Source organism: Myotis nattereri, assembly GCF_964212035.1.
Source record: "Myotis nattereri genome assembly, chromosome: 8".
NCBI lineage: Eukaryota > Metazoa > Chordata > Mammalia > Chiroptera > Vespertilionidae > Myotis > Myotis nattereri.
Window position 1 is genome coordinate 45,766,030 of NC_138083.1, and position 20,457 is coordinate 45,786,486.

At 44.8% G+C, this 20,457-nt stretch overlaps 1 protein-coding gene across 2 annotated transcripts in view; it reads right to left on the bottom strand.

Annotated features, from left to right (window-relative positions):
• BCL2 (BCL2 apoptosis regulator) overlaps positions 1–20,457 on the bottom strand; it is a 163,852-nt gene that overhangs the window by 130,960 nt on the left and 12,435 nt on the right. The window contains exon 3 of one of the 2 annotated variants that reach the window (XM_081097119.1): positions 14,167–14,556. The exons of the other annotated variant lie outside the window; for it this stretch is intronic. Within the exon in view, the coding sequence (XP_080953245.1) occupies positions 14,512–14,556 (45 nt within the window). The 3' untranslated portion in view covers positions 14,167–14,511. Of the gene's footprint in view, positions 1–14,166; positions 14,557–20,457 lie in introns of those variants that run through there. 2 annotated transcript variants of the gene reach the window in all.

Genomic DNA, 20,457 nt, shown 5'->3' on the forward strand with positions numbered 1-20,457 from the left:
GTGGGGAGTGTGCAGGAGGCAGCTGATCGATGTTTCTCTCATCAATGTTTCTGACTCTCTATCTCTCTCCCTTCCTCTCTGTAAAAAATCAATAAAATATATTTAAAAAAAAAAAAGATGCCCCTATTCCTTTTTAAGGTAAGGGCCTTGGGGGCTGCCTGTGGGCGTGGTGCTCACTGAGGCTGTGAGGGAGGTGAATGAGGTCAGGGCTGAGTTGAGGGTACCGGTGCTCCTAGAAAGGGAAGGAGCCTGACCATCAGCCATGGGCCCCTCCCTACTGGGAAGCCTAAGAATCCCCCAAACAAAGAATCCTGCAGGGACCCAAATGTCACACTGACCACAGTCTCCCCTATTTGGGGACCCCAGAAGTAAATATGCCCAGGATCTGAGTTGTCCCGAAGGTGCCCAGACTCTTCACAAGGGTCATGCTCAACAGGGGGCTTTTGCCAGGAGGCCCAGGGCCAGCTGCTCCAGTGGGAGGACCAGGGGCCTGGCCACAGGCAGGTTCTGCAGTGGTTACATGCCAGGCTCCCAACACTCAATGGAGACTTTGAACGAGTTCATTATTTTGAAAGTTTAAGTCCAAGAAAGGTACCTTCACATCCTTGACTCAAGAGCACAAAATTTCAGAGCAGAGATCTCTGCTACCCTAGTAGGTGGGGTATCTTATTGTCAAGCAGCCTGGGGACATCTTGACGAAATTTTTGGTTGCAGTGAATTCTGGGATGAGGATGGGAGAAATGTGGGGTTTTACCCAAAACCATCCTCTCCTGGCCCCAAGTCAGGCATAGGCAGCTCTAGCTCCAGACTATGAGACTCGGGAAGGCCACAAGGCTGGCTCCTACCTGGCTCCACTCCAGTGAGTGTAGACACCGGGAAAGGGGGGAAAGGTATTGCGGCAACTGGCTGCAGAGGAGCAGGGGTCGCACAGGCCAGGCTCCCACCTCGCTCTCTCAGTGCTGACCAGCCTGCTCGCCTGCAGCGACACCACCAACGGGGCCCAGGAGGGCACATGGGCAGCAGCTGGAGGGCAGAGGCCAGACTGAGGATTCTTTACAAATGGAAAAACCAGTACCACTAAGGGAACCTTTCACTCCTCCAGGAGCTGTGTGTACTCTGCTCGCCTGGCAAGGAGTGAGGGTTGTAGCTCGCTGCTGAAGACCACTGCCCTGGAGATGGGCTGGTGGGAAGAGAAACGTCGGTGGGGCCCTGTCCGTGCTATGTTCTCTCTCCAGCTGACCTCTGGAACCGAGCCCCGGGGTGGCAGGGCCCTTGAGAGTCTCCTGACATGGCCCCTAGGATGCACAGCTTTATGTGGAGCTGTAGCTGGGCAGGGAGGTAGCACCCTCGCCACAATCTGGGGGAGGGGGTACACATGCAAATACAAGACGGGGGATTGATGGTGAGGTGCTGGACTGAAGTATTCTTTTTTAACATATTTTTTATTGAGTTCAGAGAGGGAGAGAGAGATAGAAACATCAATGATGAGAAAGAATCATTGAATGGTTGCCTCCCACACACTCCACATTGGGGATTGAGCTCACAACCCAGGCATGTGCCCTGACCGAGAATTTAAATTGTGACCTCCTAGCTCATAGGTAGATGCTCAACCACTGAGCCACGCCAGCGGGCAAGAAGTATTCTTGAGACTTATGTGGGCCACAGACTGAACCCACACCAGCCATGTGCTGTGGCTCTTACACAGGGACAGAGTTCTGAGCTTGGATCTAGAAACAGACTCATCGTGCAGGGCAGGGATCGGGATGTGAAGGTGGTGAGGGTTCATGGGGAAGGCAAATCTGGGGGCAGGGGAGGCTGCATCTCAGCCTAGGTTTGGGGGAAGATACTGGAAGTGAACTCACTGAGCTTTATTGAGCAAGTACATCCTTATGGTCCCTGTCTTCTCTGGCAATGTAAATCTGACAGCACGCGAAGTATTTGACGGGTATGTGGGGTGGCGCAGGGGCAGTGGGGAGCCTGGCTTTGTTGGGGAAGGGATGCCCATCTACTCTGGGTACATCTGGACTGTGTCCTAAAAGGGTCACCTGAGAAGCTCGATCCATATGACAGCTGTTTGAGAACAGGAACCTGGAAGAGGAAAACCCGCCCCATAGCAGGCAGGCTACCTGATATAAAAGTAAGAGCACAATGTAGAAGACCATGCCTTCTGTCATTACTGAGGAATTAATTTCATTTAACCAGATACAAATTGAGAACCTTTTACACAGCTCCCAGGGGATGCCAGAGACACAGATGAATAATTATGGTACAAACCTATTGTGCTTTATATAAACAGAAAGCGAATGTAAACAACGGAGAGGTTGATTCTGATGGAAGGGGAAACAGGATTCAACAGAGCAAAGTTGAACACAGCTGGAGCCCAAGATGGGGGCAGAGGGAGCAGAGAGGGGTCAGGAAGTGGAGAGGACAGAGAGAGGTGAGCTTGGTGTCAGCCCAGCAGTCCCTGCATACCAAGTTAAAGAGTAAGGATTTGGCTGACATCAGGCCCAGATGCACTGATCAACTCCCCCCACCCTAGCACTGACCACAGCCCTCACTGGGCTCCAACTCCTCAAGTCACCATGATTATGATTCTTCCCCTTTAGAACCCATCCCCTGGAAGCCACTGGGGAGCAGGTCTTCCAGCATTAGCTCACCTGTCTCCAGGCATGGGCCACTTCCTAAAACTAAACCCTTTCTTTGCTAGGGGAAAAAGATTAGGATTTGAGGCAATTTGGGAGTAAGGGGTGGAATGTGAAAGGAGAGGTTGGAGATGGCACAGAACCACAGGAAGAAGGTAACCATGTCTCAAACTCTGCCAGCACAGCGTGCCTCGTGAAACCTTCATGATAACACCATTGAGTAGAGGTTATTGTTCCCACTGTGGATCTGGGTCTCCTGACCCCTTTTCAATGTGCAGACCCATTCAAAAATAACCCTCTCCAGCTCTAAGGGGGGGGTGAAGGAATGCAAGTCTCTAATGCAGGGTTCCTGAGGGTACCTTCCACAGCTATTCTCCTCCTAAGCCTCCTCTGCAAACACCTCTTCCCCCAATTCTTTCTTCTTAGTGGTGGCTGTTCTCCTCTCTCCTTCTCTTCTTTCTCTCCTACCCCAACAGTTCCAGGGCACCATTTCTCACTCACTGCAACTTACTGCTTCCCTGGTTTCCCCATCAATCATTCAAATTAGCAAGACAAAGGGTCCTCTTCAGGAACCGCCCTTCTTAGAAAGTATTAGAATTCTTTAGGCTAATAATTTCGTAGTCTTGCCCAGCCATATACTAACAAGGAAATGGAAGCTCAGAGAAAGTAAGGGATTAGAACAGGTAGATATTATGGCACTGACAAAGAGAATGGAAGGGTAGGGAACCGGTGCTCAAAGAGAAGGAGACCAATTATAAGACATCTCTTCACCATGGATGGAGAGGAGTCAGAGGTTGCCAGGAACTAGAAACTGTTTTTGTGTCCTGATTACAGTGGTGGTTATGTGCCGGGACTGACCGGCAGACCCTGAGCAACCAATGAATGGAGTACTCTGATACATGTTTCTGTGAAAGAGAGGACTAAGGGACTGCTTCACTATAGCAACCAAACAGCCCCCCTCCTTAGGCTTTTATTGTAACAACAGCTTGAACTAAAATCAAGTATTAGATACTATCAGCAGGGTAAGCATCCTTGAGAAGACACATGCTTCTACAAGGTCGGGTTTAAAGACTAAACATAGAGATTCCAGTAAAGCGCCCAGGGGCTCAGACTTGTTTGGAAAAGTTAAAGCAGGGGCTGCTGCCTTTGGCAAAATCCCCCTAGAGCAGTGGTTCTCAACCTTCTGGCCCTTTAAATACAGTTCCTCATGTTGTGACCCAACCATAAAATTATTTTCGTTGCTACTTCATAACTGTAATGTTGCTACTGTTATGAATCGTAATGTAAAGATCTGATTTTCAGGATGGTCTTAGGCGACCCCTGTGAAAGGGTCGTTCGACTGCCAAAGGGGTCGCGACCCACAGGTTGAGAACCGCTGCCCTAGAGGCTTTTGGCCTTTTGGAGATTCCGCCTTACAGACTTTCCAACCAAGTCCCCTGTTTCCCCACAGTTATGTTTCTAAACATTTGTCAAAACTCACCAAACGGTAAACAGTAAGTGACTTTTACTGTATGTCAATTCAAAAATAAATTTCAAAAAAATGACAGGGAGACTGGCTGAGAGATTATAGAATAGTCAAGAAGTAAGGAGAAGTTGAGTTACAGCAGTAGTAAGATTGAAAAAAAAAAAGAAGGGGACCTAGGTGAGAGAAATTTCAGAGATGAGATTCAGATGTGTGGGGAATATGTGTGAAGAAGGAATCACAGAAGGTAGACTATGGATTTTTAGAGTTGGAAAGGCTCTTAAGCGATCATCCAGAAAAGTTCTGTCTCACAGATGAGAAAACTGAGTTCAAAATGATTTCAGGGTTTGGGCTCTGTCTGGGTGGATGGTGATATCATTAACCAGACAGAACAGGCACGGAACAGCCGGCTCAGGGAGGAAGTTGATGAGTTCACTTTTGGATATTTTGAATTTGGAACATTTATGTCACCAAGATTTCTTTTTTTAGATTTCAGGAATTTGAAAACAAAATGGTTAGGTTTTGGCATGGAAAGCAGTATCTTTTCCCAAATACTGTTTCATTGCAGCTACAATAAAAAAGAACGCGTGGCTGTGGAGTCCTACATGAAGATGGCACGGGAGAACATTCTGAGTTTGTGTGCGTGTGACCAACAGTCATTGAAAATCACAAGTAAAGAAGCCTACTGATCCAGTAAAGATTTCAGGCACATGCTTCATTAATGTGCTTGCCATTAACATGACCATATGTTCATGGATCAATACAACCAAGTTTGCTCTTCCTTATCCATAACATACAGACCAAACGCTGAAAACCAGCTGTTTTCCATTCTTACTGATGCCAGGATGTAATTTACTGCTGGTCTGTTTGTGCTTTTGTTTTATCTCAGGTAGCAACTAACCAAAGGAAGAGGAGCATAGACTTACTACTAGTCGACCGACAGCAGCCTAGAAAAGGTGTCAGTGCTGCAGACAGGAATCAAGGAGACTTTTGTCACTATTTCAGAGCAATTTGCAAAATGATTTGATGTAACAGTCAGGCAGGGGAAAGAAGTACTCAACACCCTCACAGCCCCTGGGATATGTAACCAATGTTAAAAACCAGATTCTCAAAGTTACAAGCCAACTAGAAGGCATAGTGCTTTTGGCTGTAACGTTTAGTCACAGAATAACAAAATATAAAGTTAAGGACATTTAAAATAACTGCTTCCTGTTTTTTCAAGAGCTGAGTAGGGTGAAGGCAAAGTTGTGAGTCTTAGGTAGAAGCTAGAATATAAGTGCCTTAAAGAAAAGATCTTTGCTTTGTTCAATGATGTGTCCAATGCTTAGCACTGTAGCAGGCTTTCCATGTGTAATTGTTGAATGAATGAATGAATGAATGAATGAATGAATGAATGAATGAAGCTAGGAGAGACATGAACAAGTCAAAGTGAGAGGTGGCAAAGCCACTATACTTCATTCATTCATTCATTCAGCAAATATCATTGAGCACTTAACTAATGCCAGACCATTTTCAGGCATGGTGGTGGATATACAAATGCAGAAGACATGGTTCTGGGCCTCAACACATTTATAACTTAGGAAAGGAAGGAAAAAAGGGTAGCAAACATGTATATACCAACCAACACAATATCAGAGAGCATGCCAGGAAGCTTGGAAGGGAGGCACATAGAAGGTAGAAAGGGTGGTATAGATTTAGAGGTCAGTGGGGGCACCCAACAGGGACACCTTCATCCAGGAGGTCTGAGCCTTAAGGGATGAAGAATTTTGCAAACCTTGGACAGAAGCAGAGCATTCTGATGCAAAAATAGCAGGGGGGGGGGCGGGGGAGGGGGGGGGCGGGGGAGGCGGGATATCCCAGAGCAGAGGAGACAAGATGGGTTTAAGGAATAATAAATCTTGCTAAGGAGTAGCAGGGACCACTGGACACTGAAAAGTCTCATCCAGAGAGGAACTTGAGCATCAGGCACTTTGTCTTACAAGGGAGGATAAGCCTTTTTTTTTTTTTTCTTTTTAACCACGGAAGAATTTTAATCAAATCTGTTACAAAGCATAGGTAAACTGGAGCAAGGAGAAACTGGAGTTAGTTACTGAAATCATCTAGGCAAGAATTAGCAAGGGTGGTGGCAGCAAGATTAGGAAAGAATGGAGAAATGACAGGGCTCTTGTCTCCCTGCATAGGGAGTGAGCAGAAACAGTAAAAATGCATCCTGAGTTTTGAGCCAGGGTGATCAGGAGAATGGTGGGGATGTGAAGAGACACTGTTGAGTCCAAGGAAAGTTTTGGAGGGATAATGAGTTTAGTCCTGAATTAAATATTTTGATTGTATGTTACATTTGAGCTGCCAGCAGGAAATCCAGGTGGAAAGATGGGATAGTATAGAAGCAGGACAGGAGTTTGTAGAAATACCCATTTGAGAATCAGCTGCATATAGGTGATATTGAGGCTGTGAGGATGGAGAAGGAGACAGAGTAAACAGTAAGTATTAAAGGGCCCTCCAAACCATTTACTCAACATATTCCCCCAGAACATGTTTTTCAAAGCAAAAGAGAATGCCTAAAGCTGGTTTTTAACTTGAAGTAAAGAAAACACCTCATTCATAAGAAGGGGAGCTCAACTTGTTGGAATTCCACTGGAGAGAGAGAGAGAGAGAGAGAGAGAGAGAGAGAGAGAGAGAGCGCGCACAGGCAAGAAGAGGGAATACACCTATTGTTTCAGGCAGTTCTCCTCTCCCAGGCTTAACTCAAGTTTCACTCAGTGGGAATAAAATAATGGAGGACTCATATAAATACTTCTATTTGGTAGAAGGCAATGGAAACGAATAACCTAGCTCATTTAACCTTCAGTCACCACAGCTACAAAAACAAGAAGAGATATGAGCACCGTGTAGGATGAATGTTTCTTTCTTACTCACACCCTCATCCCGCCCGTCTCTCCTTCCCAGGTCTTTATCAACACATTTCAAACGCCTCGGAGATGTTGATAAGGCAGCACCACAGCTGCGAACTCCTCCACAGAAGAGAGACAGTGTCTCAAGAACAAACCTTCCCACCTTTGCGTGGAACCAAAGCCTGACTTCTACCCTCGGCACCCACAGCTGTTTTCCACAAAAAGAAAGAACCCTGCCCACTCCACTGCCTCTTTGATGGCCGCTGTCCTTTTCCTGTGGCCTAATTTAGCTGCAGATTTAAAAGTGCCACAAAAGCAACAATTGGATACGGTTTTCAAGAGTTCCTTCATAAGATGAAGCTGATTTTCTTCCAGTATCACATTCTTGGTTTCCATTCTTCTTTATTTGTTGAAAGACTCTCTAAATAATCCCCAATATGCATAATTATTACTTGGACGGGAAGTTCATGGTGGTAAAAAAAAAAAATCATTCTACATTTTTCAAAAAAGTCATCACTCTTCTTATCAAAGACTCGTAAGACGGTGTTGATGGGAACGTGGACAGCTATTGTCACCTACAGCCAGAGGCTCTTCAACAGATCATTGCTCACGTGGAAACCAAGACTCACTAGGTGTCCACAGCCCTGCCCGGGCATCACTTACAGACAGTAAAACAGACAGAGCTCCCGCCCTCTTTGGCGTTTGCAGTTGAAACCAAAGAAGCCTATTCCAACCGGTGACAGCCCTGGAAAGAGCACAGTCTGCAGCACAGAGGTGAGCAAAGAACCTCAGTTCATTTGAAACCCTTCAGTCACGCTATCAAACAAGGTAGTCATGGGTATTTTTTTTCAACAATTTTTTTTAAATGCTGAAAGGGCATTTAGATGCATTTCTTTCTCATGTAGGAAAGATAGAAGGCAACCTTACTAAGACAGACGCAGAATCTAGCTAATATCTCTTCATCCTACTCTTAGACTCCTAAACAAAAAATTGAATTTCTAAAAGAGAAGAATCCCATGGGAAGGAAGTTTGGTTAGAGTCCAGAAGGCTGGAAGACATTTTAAATCAGTGCAGAGCTCACGGAGAGCAGTGCAGTGAGAAAGTGCAATGTGGGTGCATCGTGAGGGTGGAAACGCAGGGTCTGGCTAAGACCTAAGGAAAGACTAGACAGGGCGATTAGAGTGGTTCCAGGGCATGTGTTTGGAGAGTGGTTTATAACGACACAGGCACCTACAAAAAGCTTATTTGGTTTTTCACAAAAATGCGAGGACCCAGTACGAAACCAAAAATTAATCATGATCATGCCCAATCCCCCAAAAGATAAGAAAGATCTGTCCAGATTACTACCATAGGGGCCAGCTTGCCTGGGACCATCTTGTTTACCCTGCTGGCCCTGTGGAATAATTAGGAACACCACTTTTCACTCTCACAAGTCTCCCAGCCCGGATGATAAATTTTATGGTCATCCTAGATACAAAAGAACGGCAAGCTAATACACTACGGTGAACACTGAAACAAGATACAACATTTTAGAAAGGCTTTCCTTCTGAATTGTGCAATATACTTAATAACGAACCCAGACTTTCTGTGTTGCACTCACACTCACACTCCAAGGTTGGGAGTTGCCTTCCGACACTAAAGCGTGGGGCTCACACTGACGGGAGGGTTACTGTGTGGCCCCAGGCAGTTGCCCTGTAAACCAGCAGCAGATGAACGGTCTTTGAGAGAAGGCCACGAAAGACGATTTTCACCAAGCGACATCTTAACTGAATGGTTCTTCAGCCACAAGATAGGACACTGAGGAAAGGCTCACAGTTCTCTTTGATTCTGTGGGTGCAACAGGTGTGTGTGTGTAGGTGGGAGGAGGGACCATCAGCAAAGGCTTCTGCTGCAGGAGGTTTCAGAGTGAGCGAAGCGCTCTCTAACCACACGCAAGGAGAGCAAAGTGAACTCTGCTGCGTGCCGTGGGAAACCAGGCCTAAGGACAGATTTTCATGATCTGCGCATCTTTCTCCTGTTGCAGGCGACAGGTAAGATCAGTGATAGTTCTTGTACCACAACCTGGTGGCTGCTGGAGCCTCACCTGGGTTGGAGGTGTGCTCTGACGGGGAAAGCCCAGAAGGTCACGCTGGGCTCTAAAACACGTGTGAACAGGACATGTGCATCGGATGACCCCAGGTCCTGGTGGACCCAGCCCTCCTTCCTGCAGGGACAAGCCAGGCTCTCAGCAGCTGCTCCCCCAACCACGCACCCCATATGAGGGAATGGGGACAGGAGGTTTTATCACATGAAATCAAAACACTTCTCCAGGGGCACTGCCCGGAATGAAATGCTCTCTGATCCACTGAGCATTCTAAACCAAAACATACTCAAACCCTGAACACGAGCCATGTTTGTACTTCTCTTTTTTGGGGGCTGTGAAGGGAGGGTGAGGTGCTACACCGAATAACAATGTTCAGCCCAGGAAAACCCCCAACACATAGGCAAACACCTGCTTCAGGCACAATCCGCCCAACCTAGTGAAGTCATTACAAACAGTTCTTGATGACATGTCCTCCCCAGGTTCAGAGATGAGAGTGACCAGGAAGAAAATGTGCATGTGTTAGGGTGGTGTGTGTGAGGGTGGGTTGTGAAGGGAGTGTATTCCCGGGGAAGGAACAATAGGTTCAAAGGAAAGACTGCATGGGACAGTCGGACAACAGGGGATAGCATGGCTGCATGGCATGTCTGGAGGACCCTGGATATGTGGAATAGTCATGAGTGTGTGTTTGTTCACAGCCAAGGGGAGAATAAGTACATACAGAAATTACCGCCTTTTCTCTAGTCCACACACCAAGGAAAATGGGATCACACTATAGCCGGCAACTTGAAAAGTCCCATTCCAAAATTTAAAGTACTATTTCAAAATGAAAAATGCTTTGACAGAACATGCACATTTATGGATACACTTCCTCACCTGCTCCTGGTCATCTACAGGTACCAATGATGAAACAGCTCGTCCTTAGATCTTCGTTAAGAACAAGCTGCCTACCAGACATCTTCACTTCTCACTTCTACACTTTTTTTTTTTTCAGATCTAGCATCTCCTTTCCATGTGATGCCACGATGCTATGAGTTGGCAGAGCAAAAGCCTGTCATTCTTAAAACATGAAGAAAATAACTTGGCACCTTTTTCCTGATCTCAGAGAATGCAATTAATGCTCCGGCTGCCTTGGTATGTAGACCAAACCTTCTGCCACAGTGTTTTACAGTACTATTGTCTAGGGCAGCTCTGCCAATCTTTTCATTCCAACAGAAACGATGCCAGGTTTCTCAGAGCTCAGCAAGGTATAATGAGGCTGAAGAGGTGGCTGCATCCCTTCGTGGGGGAATGAATGTGTTCCTGGGTATTTCTCTACAAAACACAAAGCTATCTCAAGATCTGAGGACTTCTGTCTCTCCCACACCCACTCAAAGCAATAAAAATACAGACTTTACAAAGGAAAAGTAGTTAAAATTGTATATCACTCATCTATGGCTTTTTAATTTTTAGGAAGAACAAGGCAGAGAAAATAATCGGGGACAGCAGTGATTTACGAAAGCATATGATCAATGTGGGGGAATTACTGCCTGCATAACATTAGTCTCTCAAAATATAAAACAAGACATAATTATAACAAAGAAGTATAGGGATAGGGAGAGCAGAGAGAGCCAAGAAAGACCAAGTCTAAATGTGTTTAGATATTATACTACAATACCTGTGTATTGGCTCAGCTGTAAGGTAATCCTAGACCCAGCTCCTGTCTCAACCAGGGCCGACTGAACGGTCCAGACCAATGATGGTATTTACCATGAATCTCACTGCCCCCAAGTATATTAGAAGAAAGGACAGCAGTAAGAACCAAATCCCTGTGCTGTCACCGATAGCTAGGTAATACTATTCTTGCTAACTCTGTGGTCTTCAAAACTCATAGAATCACAAATTTGTTCTCATGAGAGACTGCCCTAACCCAACTCCTTTGTTTGCGGATGAAGACACTGAGGCTCAGAGGTGTGTGATGTGCACCAAGCAGCAAATTCCTGGGAGAATACAAATTCCTAGAAGGATACAAATCAAGCCCTTGACCTAAGTGCCCGCAATACTATGCTGATCTCACCTGCCATGCCCAGCTCCTATTCTTGACCTTGACAGCTTCTCTCTTCTTCCCTAGAAGAGTAGCTCCCCATCCTCTGTCCGTATTGGGTGTGACATTAGGATATAATAAGACATACATATCTGGTTCTCATCTCTGGTTGTTGGCACAGAGCTCCTAAAACGCTTGTCATTTCCTGAGTGACGGGTGAGAGGAGCATTTTCTGTTATATTTGGTCTTGGTCCCCAGTTTCTAACATAAGATCTTCTAGAACTGTTGGACACTCCAGAGTGATGGGTGTCTTCTGTATGCTAATGAGATGACTGGTGGCCTGCATCCCTAGTTAGCTTCAGGATGGGGGCTGGTCACTAGAAAGACCAAGGCATGATGGGAGGGTTGGAACTTTCGGCCCCACACCCTACCTCCCTACCTCCAGGGAGAGATGAGGGACTGGAGTCTTGATCATCATTGGCCAGTGTCTTGATCAATTGTGCCTACCTTATGAAACCTCCATTAAAACCCCTGAACTACGGGTGAACAGGTCAAGATGATGAGAAGATAATGAGTTCCATACCTTTCTTCCATACCTTGCCCTGTGCACCTCTTCCATTTTGCTATTTCTGAGTTGTATCCTTTATAACAAACCAGTCATAGTAAGTAAAGCATTTTCCTGGGTCCTGTGAACCATTCTAACATGAGGAGGGGGTCATGGAAACCTGAGATTTATAGCGGGTTAGTCAGAAGTATGAGTGGCCCAGACTTCTGACTGGTTTCTAAAGTGGGGGCAGTCTTGAAGGGCTGAGCCCTTCAATTGTGGGGTCTGACGCTAACGCCAGGTAGTTAGTGTCAAAATCGAATTAAATTACAGGACACCCCATTGATAGGCAGAGAGTTGGAGAACTGGCTGTTGGTGTAACACCTCTGGTGTTAGAAGTGTTATAAATAAAACAACTCAGTGCTGACTTCCTGGATCTGATCCCTTGCCTCTTTGGTCCAGGGTACCTGCCTCATCCGTCCACCCAGTGGGGGACTAACCTCAATCTCAGGCCTTTCTGACAGATGAGATCCACCAACCTTGCTTCATGATGCCAAGAATTTTACATGACAATAACTGACTCCCAACAGAAGAAACATCCTTGTCATGGCAACATGCCTACCACCCAAGCCTGACCTTGACCTGATGGTTCTAAAATTTCAACGTGAGTCAAACCTTTTCGTTGAAAATCAGCTACAGTTTTTGGTGAATGTGTCACATTAGCCAGCTGCAGGACATGCTTGTGTCCATTTAATACATAAACACATATAAATATTTACTTCTAAAGGGGACTCTGTCCTATTATCTTTTGGTACAAAAACACAAACAAATATTTCCATGGGTAATTATTAGTATATTTCTAACAGAAGTGGACTAGAAGTCAAAACTCTGAAATTCTACTTCCGGCTCTAACCCATAGAGCAGGTGGGCAAGCTCCCTTCTAATACCTCAGCATACTCACCTGCACATATGTGGCCAGCCCTTCCCTGTCTACCTCACTGGACCAACAACAGCATCAACAAGAACCTGGAAGTGAATGACACGATGCCATGAAGCTGTCTTAACTCTACCCCATCTATGCAAAAAAGGAAGATCTTTCTACCCTCTTATTATATCTAAATATGGGAATAAAAAGGTGACCACAGTGCAAAAAATGGTTAGCAGTCTAAACCAGTGCTGCCCAACAGAAATATCATGTGAGTCACACATGTAAGTTTAAGTTTCCAGGTGGCCGCATTTATTTTATTTAAACCAATATATTGAAAATATCATTTCCACATGCAATTAACAAAAATTACTAATAAAATATTTGCATTCATCTTTTTATACTAAGTCTTTGAAACCTGGTGCGTATTTTACATTCCAATCATAGTCCACTGGACTAGCCATATATCATGTGCCCCATAGCCACACGGGCTAGTGGCTACCATACTGGACAGTACAGATTTTAGACACAGTGTATGGATGATGCATGAGCCCTTCTTCCGTGCCTAGCACAGAGCCCTATAATGAGTCAATGCCCAATCAATATGTGTGGGATGCTTAGGTGTACGGAGATAGCCTTGTACCATGAAACATCTTTGGGACAAGAGGAGGAACAAAAACCTGAGAAAAACATCAGGTCTCTCTCTCTCTGTTGACCTTTTTTTGTTCTCAAAACATAGAAGTCTTGACTGGCAGGCTGCTGAAAGGCTAGCTGCTGGTCATGATGAAATTCTAAGCATGGCGTCTGCTGATGGAGTGACCATTCCTCACCAAACCATCTTTAACCTGCCTCACTGTGGACTTGTCCTGGCCTCTATAGTGGCCACTGTCGAAAGCCCAGGGAGGCTGCTGGAAACAGATGAGCACTTGTCCCTGGGTCCCCGTACTACTGTGAAATCATCTGCATGCTGTTCAGCGAATTTGCATAAAATTGGAGCCAAAAGATCTTGGCTGGGTTTCCAGGCCCCACTCTTTCTCCTTCCTCGCTGCTATGGCCACCACTATTTATCACCATTTATGAAGGGGTTAGAGCAAGACAGACCCCCAATTAGAATCAGCATAAAAATGGAATCCCTTCCCCACACTGACATGAAAATCAGAGTCCTCAGGGGCAAACTCAGATGTAATCTGGCGGCCACATCCTTTGTTATGACAAGAGTTTATTTTATATGACTCTGACCTGTGACATGAAAACACAGCTTTGGTTGGGCTGTAATGATCCATGACGGCACACACACCTGAACACCTCGGAGCTCAATGCCGGCCCGTGGGCCACCTGGGAAACCAACTCACCACCCTTCATTCCAGAAAGCCACAGGCCTCCACCCCAAAGGCAATGCTCACCCTAAAGGACCCTTCTCCTAGCCAGCCAGGTATGTCGAGGGGCAGACCCAAGGTGAAGTGCATCTGCCTCTGGGTGCACACACATCTCTCTCTTCCTTTGTGACCCAGTGGCCCAATCTACAGATGGCAAGTGCACAGAGTAAAGGACACAACAGAGAAGGTGAGGGTGGAAGAAAAAACAGAGAGAACACGACGTGCTACAGCTCACATTTTGTTAATTTATCTCAACTGCCTATCTCTTTCTAGGACTATTTCCCAGAAAAATTCCATTTTCATTACAAAACAGGTTTCTTATGCCAGGGTAAAGACTGCGGTGCTGTTATTATGGCCATTGTTGTTCCTCCGAGGTCATCTCAGATGGTATGTCTACGTCAGATAAATGGTTTCCTAAACAGGCTTTTCTGCATCCTGCCGCCGCTCATATCTGCCCGAGTCATTGCTTCTGGGGCCTCGACCGAAGCGGCTTCCTGCAAGCTCCAGAAGAAGACAGGCGACAGGGTACTGTGACTAAGTACCCTGCAGACGCCTGGGTTCAAATCCCAGCTCAACCACCGAAGCAGCTATAACCAGTCACGTCTCCAAACCTCATCTGAAAGAGAGTAAAACCGTGCCAACCTCCCGGGACTGCTGTAAGACACAAATGCATCAATGTAGACAGAACGTTTAGACAGTATCTGGCACACAGCGCACACCTATGAACATCTGTATGAACATCTGCTTTACCACCAGGAGAGCCTCAGTGCTCCTCGAATGCTGCCAGCACCACCCATAACTCATGCAGAAGTACAGCAAAATGACTATCCATGCATTCAGTCCATCAGTCAACATTTATTGGGCACCTACTATGTGCTTGCACTGTGCTAAGCACTAAGGACCAAGTCATGATTCCATCATGTCCCTATTCCTCAACTCCAGTGAACAACTTTACTGATTCTACCATGGAAACGCCCTTCCCAGTCATGCCACCCCAGTGGGGCAGGTGCCCAGGTGCAGCTGCTCAGCCCATCCCAAGATGGACACCTGCCCCATCTAGCCTCCTGCTGCCCTCTCAGCCAACAACAAAAATCACTACCCTGCTGGACAGCTTAACTGCTCTCTACTGCAGGAAAGATCAAATCTAAGTTCCTTGAGGAGACACACAGGACCCTGGGGAGTCAGCTTCAGCTAAGACCCCAGCTTCACCTCATTCTTTTCTACACCATCTCCCCTGTATTCTGGTTGCACTGACCTTGGTATCATTCTTGTCAGACCCTTCTATTACACTGTTTATTTGCACATGGCACCCTTTCCCACTCTCCATGGGGGAACCTCCTACTTATCCGTCTCGACTCAGGCCAAGTGGGAAGCCACCCTTCACTTCCTCAGGAAAAACTCACTGGGTTGCAATATTTCTGTGTGTGTGTGTGTGTGTGTGTGTGTGTCCCCACCAGGCTGCCCTCTGCAAAGCCAGAGAACACGTCCAGGAAACCCTGCAGGTACAGGGATTGCTGAAGGAACAGATGAGCACATTTTTCTTGTACCAAAGTTTCGGATTGAAGCCATGAGGCAGATGTTCAGAGTTAGGGGGGCACAGGGCAGCTCCTACGCATCCCACAGCTGGAGAGGCCTGCTATTCTAAATATGCGAACAATGCAGCCCTGCACAGGGAGGGTCATTTAGATGCAGCAATACAGCAAAAACTCCCCCAGAAATAACAACATCCATAGTGACCGAGTCACGTTCCTGTGAATTCTCTACTCAAAAAAGAAGTGAGGGAGGGAAAGAAATAGAACAGGTAAACAGGTGCCATTCCAAGTCATTTAGCCTCTGTTTTATTTCACTTTCTACACTGTGATTGCTTTGCTTCTTCTCTTTCACTATATTCTAGAATGAATCATTTCACATAAGTGGATTTTTCAGATGACTGAAGCCGAACCTTTTTAAAAATTTTAAGCATTTGGAATAGAGATATTTCTGAAACGATAACTCTGCCTCCCTGAACTCTTCAACTCTTCCTATGGAAAGTCACCCCATCTTGAAGACCCAGCAGCATCACTAGGACTAAGGAAGATGGTCCCGTGCCACAAGCCAGGGATGACCTTACGGGCTGGTGACATCTCCATTACTGTCTGCCCCACAGCAGGGAGCCTCCGACAGCTGTGTTTCTTAGTTCTCGAACCAGTTTTAATAGCATTTCTCTCTTCTTCCTTACAATTAGACTCACCCCATAACTTTTCTAATAATTTGCAGGCTTCTGTTACCAACGCAGTACCAGATTATTATATTTAGTGTTTCCACTGACTGGAAAAATATGATAACCAATCTTAAGAGAAACTATATATATATATATATATATATATATATATATATATATATATATTTGGGGGGGGGGGTGGACAATTATTCATCCTTAAAAGAAATGAAATTCTGACACATGCTACAACATGGATAACCCTTGAGGACATTATGCTCAGTGAAATAAGCCAGACACAAAGGATACTGTATGATTCCACTTATATGAGGCACAGAGAGAAGTCATATTCAGAAAGACAAAAAGTAGAATAGTGATTACCAGGGGCTGCGAGAAGGAGGGAAGGGGGAGTTACTGTTTAATGGGCACAGAGCTTCAGTGTGGGGTGATGAAGAAATTCTAGAGGTAGATGGTGGTCATGGTTGCACAACTATGTGAATGTGCTGAATGCCACTGAATGGTGCAATCAAAAATAGCTAACAGGGTAAACTTTATGTTATATGTATTTACATATATATATATATATATATATATATATATATATATATATAGTCTTTTTAAAAAGCAAACCTGTTAAGAATGATGTGCAAGCTCTTATGAGTAATCAGTGTGACCTTTCACATGTGAACTTTCGTGACATCTCTCTGCAGAGCAGGGGCTGAAATTACTTCCTAGTTCCATCACAACTGCTAAACAGAGATCTGCAAGATGTTCATGGACTCTGCAGCCATAAAGGCCTTTTCTTCAGAAATTACAATACAGGTGACAGGCGGGTGCTCTTCGCTTCCACGTGGACATGATAAATACTCTCAGGGAGAAATGGGGCAGAGAAGGCGCGGTGCTTTCTCCTCTTTGCACTGGAAGCCACTGAGCCAGTCCTGGGCACTGAATCCTGGGCACAGAATCCACACCTTCCCTCCTGTCCTGAGATCAGACCCTATAACCAAGGAGTCCCATCTAAAGCCCTTCAAGAACAAAGATCCTAATTATCTGAAGTCATTAGGACTTTAAGGATTTCTAAAAATACATAAAGCAGCCTTTTAAATAGTATACTGTTGAGTTATAGAGTATAAATTAGACATTTCAGATTCTATTGGACCAACATTTTTAAAGCAGTCTGATCCATAAAAGAGAGAGGAAATGGCTGGGGGCGTGTTCTGTTCCACTAACGCAGAGCCCAGAGTTTGGGGAACCTGGTGCTGAACTCTGTCTCGCTTAATGAAAGGTTACTATTGTCCCTCTGCCTGAATAATAATTTCCCTTCCTTTTTTGCTTCCTTACGAAATACCATGAAGTTCTACTCTAAAAATCATAACATCTTGTGCCTGCGAGAAGTGTTTAATTGATTTATTTTTATTTATACATGCTTTATTAAACAAAGCCCTTAAAATAGTTTTTCGTCTGAATTTGAGTTCCTTATTCAACACATGAACTTCAAATTCGTTAAATATTCAATCCATACCTGTGTAATGGCACAGAGAGATACCTAAATTAATGAGGAAGCAGAAAAAGAGAGAGAGAGGTTTCATAAGGAGCCTCGCAAGACTTTCCTATCTTGTCAGAAGTTCATGTTTAAGTTTCTTTAAGAAAGTAGTTTCCTGGCCCATGGTGAAACTCCCCGAGCCCTGCGAATCAACAGAGCAGCATCCTGTGGAAATGTTATTATGGAAACACTGCGCTGTTCTAAGCCAAATGTATCCAAATTAAACCAAGGGGATGGAAATAACTCTCCCCTGGTATGCCCGTGTTGCTGAAGGTGGGTTTGTTTACGAGTAGAATAAAATTTACAGCCAAATATAAAAACAGATACTCATCATCTTGTGAACTTGAGTAACATGTCATTCCACTTCTGGACTCGGGAAAAAAACACGGAGGTCATGCCTAAAATAAGAACGGCCAAGGCTGAGGATCACACCCCAGGTAAAACCGCAGACTTTCCCACCTTCTGATTAAGGCAGGAGGCTTGTTACAATTGGACAGTGAGATCATTTCTCTGGAACCAGGAGCGCCCTGTGGATCTCTTCTTCCAACACACACACACACACACACACACACACACACACACGCACACACACACACACACGCACACGCTGACCCTGGAGAGCTTCTGAACCAGGTGTCTGGTCTTGGTATGAAGCAATTTTTACTTATTTTTCAAAGGTTATTTATGCAGACGCTTGGGAGCCAGAGGAGAGAGACAGAAACAGTGTTTCTCTCTCTTCGTTTAAACTAGGAAAGCTTTTAAAAATCCACCTCCTACTCCCCAAAATAAAGATAGCTAATTGGCTTTCTAAAGAGACACAAAAGAGACCCCAAAGTTATGTGCCTCAAATTGTTATATTTGATAGGTTTCTGTTTTAAATGTTTACAAATTTCTTTAAGTTGCGGAGGACATCAGTTACCACTCTGGTTGCCTAAAAAACTTCCGAGACCAAGTTACTTGACTTTGCAGAACCTCTGTTTCCTCATCTATAATTCCACTTCCTACCTTCAGGAGAGGTTATCAGGGTTAAATAATCTTCTGCCCATAACAGTGTCACACCCAGAGTCTGGCACATATTGGGGTTCAAACATGCTAGTTTCCTTCCTTCCTCCGGACTCTCAGTGACTGTCGCCAATGACCAATGTCGTGATTAATGAAAATTGGGGAAAATGACAGGATCTATAGGGACCAAGGAAAAGTGCCCCAAACATTTTAGCCAAAAATAGTAGGTCTTTAATTCTATACTATGCATGGTAACCCATTTTAAACTAATGTGTAGGCTGCATTATATTAATACATATATGAATTTTAAGGTGGGACACTATGTTTTCAGCTGTTAATTTAAAAAAGCGATTCAACCTACTCACATAGCCACATGACCTTTAGACTCTAGAAATCCTACTGATGGAGGTTCCCCCTTTTCTAAATTCAATAGGCACTTCACTAGCCAAATTTATGTTCGTTACCTAGAGAGAAGCCCAATCTTAAAAGTCAATAAAAGCCCGGCCTCTGTGGCTCAATGGTTGAGCACCGACCCATGCACGAAGAGGTTGCCGGCTTGATCCCCAATCAGGGCACATGCCTTGGTTACAGGTTTGATCCCCCGTGAGGGTGTGCAGGAGGCAGACGATCGATGTTTCCCCTCTCGTCGATGTTTTCCTCCCCATTTCCTATCTATAAAAATCAATTTAAAATCATTGAAAATATGGGTTGCTAATTAGATGCCAACCATCATCTATGTTCTTATAATTCTACCTTTCCCCTGTTGAAAGGGGCTGTTTTCCAGAGCTCCCACATGGAGTTTTAGAGAACGCTCACATCCATCACACTGCTGTCCCCTAAGGAGGCATTACACGGTCAAGTCCACCGCCCACCTCATATGCACACCCATGGGCTCTTGAGTGAATGTGTGGAGATGAAATGACAAGCAGGTGTGGGCCCCTCTACGGTAAACATAAGACACACTTCAAAAGCTAAATCAAAGAAGGAAAACTAACCTGAAAGAAAAGACTACATTTTAATTTTCTGAAAATTTTTAGATAAAACGCAGGGGATGATACATTTTTTAAGATTAGATATACTTGGTAATCTATGGAGTTTCTATGGAGGAATCTGGTGTCCTTGTGATAACACACCCCGACAGGCAGCACAGTGTAAAAAAAATATCTACAGACTCCAGTCTGGGAATGAATACCAGCTCTTCTTGACTACTGGCTCTCGCATAGCTTTGTTAGGCAAAGTTTTCTCTTGGTGGGGGGATTGGGGGGGGGGAGGAGATAAACAAATAACAATAAAGGTGTGAGGAGAGGAAGGCAGAGACAAGTGGGAATATAATAGCTGCCTTGCCTAGGGTTTGTTCTGAAAATCAAATAGGCCAGTAGATATGAAATTTCTTTGGAAACTTTAAAATCCTCCATGAGGGCAAGAAATCATTGTTGTAAAATTTTCACCTGGAGGAAAATTCTATGAACACTGCTTTTCATAATTGAATTTATTCTTCAAATACACTTTTATTAACTGGTTGTTAATGAGGATTTATTAATATGAATTCTAACAAAATAAAGTTTTTCAACCAGGCAGTGTTAATTTAAGAGAATGGGAAATAAGGATAAAACCCCCTCACATATAACCATAATAAGGACCACATTTCAAAAGGATTGTAGAAGAAGATTACTGACATTGAAGAAGAAATGAGCAATGTTTTGAAGCATTCGATCAATCACTAGGTCTTCCCCCAAATCCCTCTACTCTGGTTGTAATCATTGCCCAAAGCTATC